General features: G+C 39.3%; 1 protein-coding gene across 6 annotated transcripts in view; it reads left to right on the forward strand.

Annotated features, from left to right (window-relative positions):
* The window catches only part of LOC119275592, an 8,363-nt gene extending 6,172 nt beyond the window's left edge, over window positions 1-2,191 (forward strand). For 2 of the 6 annotated variants that reach the window (XM_037556465.1, XM_037556472.1), the window contains 7 exons: window positions 225-290; window positions 380-499; window positions 582-636; window positions 708-985; window positions 1,135-1,265; window positions 1,715-1,759; window positions 1,848-2,191. In XM_037556465.1, coding sequence (XP_037412362.1) covers window positions 225-290; window positions 380-499; window positions 582-636; window positions 708-726 — 260 coding nt within the window. In that variant the 3' untranslated portion in view covers window positions 727-985; window positions 1,135-1,265; window positions 1,715-1,759; window positions 1,848-2,191. Of the gene's footprint in view, window positions 1-224; window positions 291-379; window positions 500-581; window positions 637-707; window positions 986-1,134; window positions 1,266-1,714; window positions 1,760-1,841 lie in introns of all 6 variants that reach the window. The other 4 variants (XM_037556475.1, XM_037556479.1, XM_037556495.1 and 1 more) reach the window with 4 other exon arrangements.
* The last annotated feature ends 714 nt before the right edge of the window (window positions 2,192-2,905 follow it).

Here is a 2,905-nt window from a genome sequence, read left to right on the forward strand (position 1 = left end):
ATTTACATGACGTGCAAATCGGGGAGGGGGGGGGGGGCATCAGGGAGCCGAAAGCACATGTATTTAGCTAATTGGAATTATTTTTTGAGTAGTCACCATATTTGAAGGCTTCCTAGTGTTCATTATCTGCTGACTCTTCAGCAGATATGCTACGAGTTTAGTTCTTGATAGCAATTTATCATCTTAGTACTGGGATGCTCACTAATTGCTTTTTGTTGCGTCAGACCATGAAAAATATGTAAAAGAAACCGCAAAATCCTATGGTTACCCCTTGCCAGATCTGTTACAAGGTCAGTTATTGCTGTGAATTCTGCTGAGTACGCCCTCATATTTCACATTTTAGAAGTTAATTCAAGCACTTTATGCTTGTTTTGAACAGCAAACATGTATATGGTCAATACTTTTGAAGAGAATTTTGTCAAAGATACATGGACTAAACTCGGAAAAGACGTTGCCTCAAAAATGTCTGAAAGTGTTGTCCCACTTGCTTCTTTCAATGGTGATTGTACTGTCATACACTGATTACATTTCCATGATTTTATTTGATCAATAATTAATAATTGATATTGTGCTTGGTGTAGGAAATGCAAGGTTTTTTGCTTGCACAGGTGTATTTATAGGCATAATAACTTGCAGGTTGTTCCTGCTATTCACTAGTTTTTCTTTGTTCATGTAATATAATGCTTAACTATGATCTTATAATGCAGATTGAAGTACGCCTTCTAAATAAACGTCGAGCCAGAGGAAAATTGACATATTGTAACTTTGATTACAATATTGCTCTTGTTAACATTGACGAGACGATCCCGCCGCGTACAATAGAACTCCAGCAGCCTCCTGTTACCACTGGTACTCCTGTAAGGGCTGTAGGGTGTCTCTTTGACAAACGCAGATTAATGGCCACAAACGCAGATTAATGGTGACTGAAAAATCTGGCACATCGGATTGCGATGAAGATCGGATATCCACTTGTAACATCACTAAGGTATTATGTGTCAGACTTGCAATTTCAGATATCCAGCTGGAAAATCACTAATACGAGTATCTTCACCTTGTCAAACTACATATCTAAGTTATTACAAATATCTTTTTCTTTTCCTATGTAACCCTTGCCTGTTGTCACCCTTTTGGTAGGCTGGGATTGGGGGCCCTCTTATTGACACTTGTGGGAATTTTGTTGGTATGAACTTCTATGGCGAGAAAAGAACTCCTTTTTTACCAGCGAGTGTACTTTCGAAGGTCTTGGGGGAGTTTATTGGACAATGGTGCGCTTTCTATACCTTCATATCTTTTGTATATTGCGTGCAATTTCTTTTGACGGCATATCTTTCCTAGTAAAGTTTTAGTTCATTATAGTTTGGAGGCTTTCTGCTTGCACTCGCTCGAATCAGAACATTTTCTGGGCCTCATCTTGTTCCAATATAGAGTATGTGCATGCGCTCTATATGAAAGCATATATGCACTGTAGTTAGCCAGAGGCCAACCTATGGAGCTATACTTAGTGGCACCATGCTTCAGGCCGTGAGCAACAAATCTTGCTGATGTTAGAAGCCCCTCACCAGCTTGCGTTTTCCTGTACCGCTCTTCGCACTTTTCTTGTGCTTAGTTGACATACTAAGATATTTGTAATTTTAGACACCGTCAAGCTCCCATATATCATAGGGTAAGCTAATTCAGTTACTTTATGTTGAAACATCTTTTAATGTACTTGTAGGCCTGAGGATGCCTTGCCTATTATTGGCAATGCTGATGAAAAAAGGTGTGTTTACATGACTTAACACTATTTTCTGTGCTACATAAATTTATCCATAAATAGGCCTCTTTTGAACAATTATACTCAGTGACAGGTGGAAAGTGCCCGAGCCATCGTGGATGAGTTCACCTGTGGAGTCACTTGTCGAGATAGTTTGCCGGCAGCCAACCTACTGAACTTGGCACGGCTGGATTATAAGTGCTTGGTGCTGATGATGTGGGGTAGCTTCACTTGTACTGCTGTTTTGTACGGTACACTTAACCAAATTTATTTGTCATGGTAAAAGATTATATTTGTACTCCACGGTTTAACTCATTCAAGTAGAATGCTAATGGGTCGCAATAGAAGTTGGTAAATGCTATGTTGACATTATGGTGAAAACTAGTGGAAGCCATATTTTAATGTTTTCAAAGATTAAGGGCATCTACTGTTGGACAGGGCAAATTTGACTCAGATGTTTGTGGACGTGCTAGGTCAGTGTCCGGCCGTGTCTGTTTTGACTCCTTATTTGTTGTTTCAGGCAGCCATGTCCCTCATTTTTCCCCTATACATCTGGTCACATCCATGTGATTAGTGAAGAATATCATGTGCATGTGATTGGTGAAGCAGAGAAAAGAATTAATAAAGAATGAAAAAAGATGCTCCTTGGAGGGCCAAATCCTATGTGTTGGACATGTCCGGGCACCACTTATACTCTCTCATATACACTATTTATACTCATCTCATATACTCCATTTATACTCATCTCATATATGAGATCAATACGAGTAGTGCTGGACAATATAGATATTTAAGGAGGCTTTGAGGGGTTCGATTAGGTCAACTTTTTTCTTTCTCTCCCCAGTCATTTTGATGAGTTCGGTTGTAGATGCTCTAAAAATAAAAGCATGATAGGTGGGGTATATTCCAGAAATGGGCATCCGGTGTTGCTTTGCAACTATTTACGTAATTTATGCGGGCAACCAACATAAGAGCATCTGCCTTATCTTAGGGCACAAAATGTTGTTGCAGTAAAATTTAGGGCATTAAGAAGTGACTTTTAGATCACTCAAAAATTGGTCTTCAAAATGTTTTAGAGGATTTGGAGCACTCGGGTTCTCCACCCTCCCTTTATGAGTATTAAGTTCAAAACAAACCAGAAAAAAGACAGCT

The sequence above is a fragment of the Triticum dicoccoides genome, chromosome 1A, assembly GCF_002162155.2.
Source record: "Triticum dicoccoides isolate Atlit2015 ecotype Zavitan chromosome 1A, WEW_v2.0, whole genome shotgun sequence".
In the NCBI taxonomy this organism is placed as follows: domain Eukaryota; kingdom Viridiplantae; phylum Streptophyta; class Magnoliopsida; order Poales; family Poaceae; genus Triticum; species Triticum dicoccoides.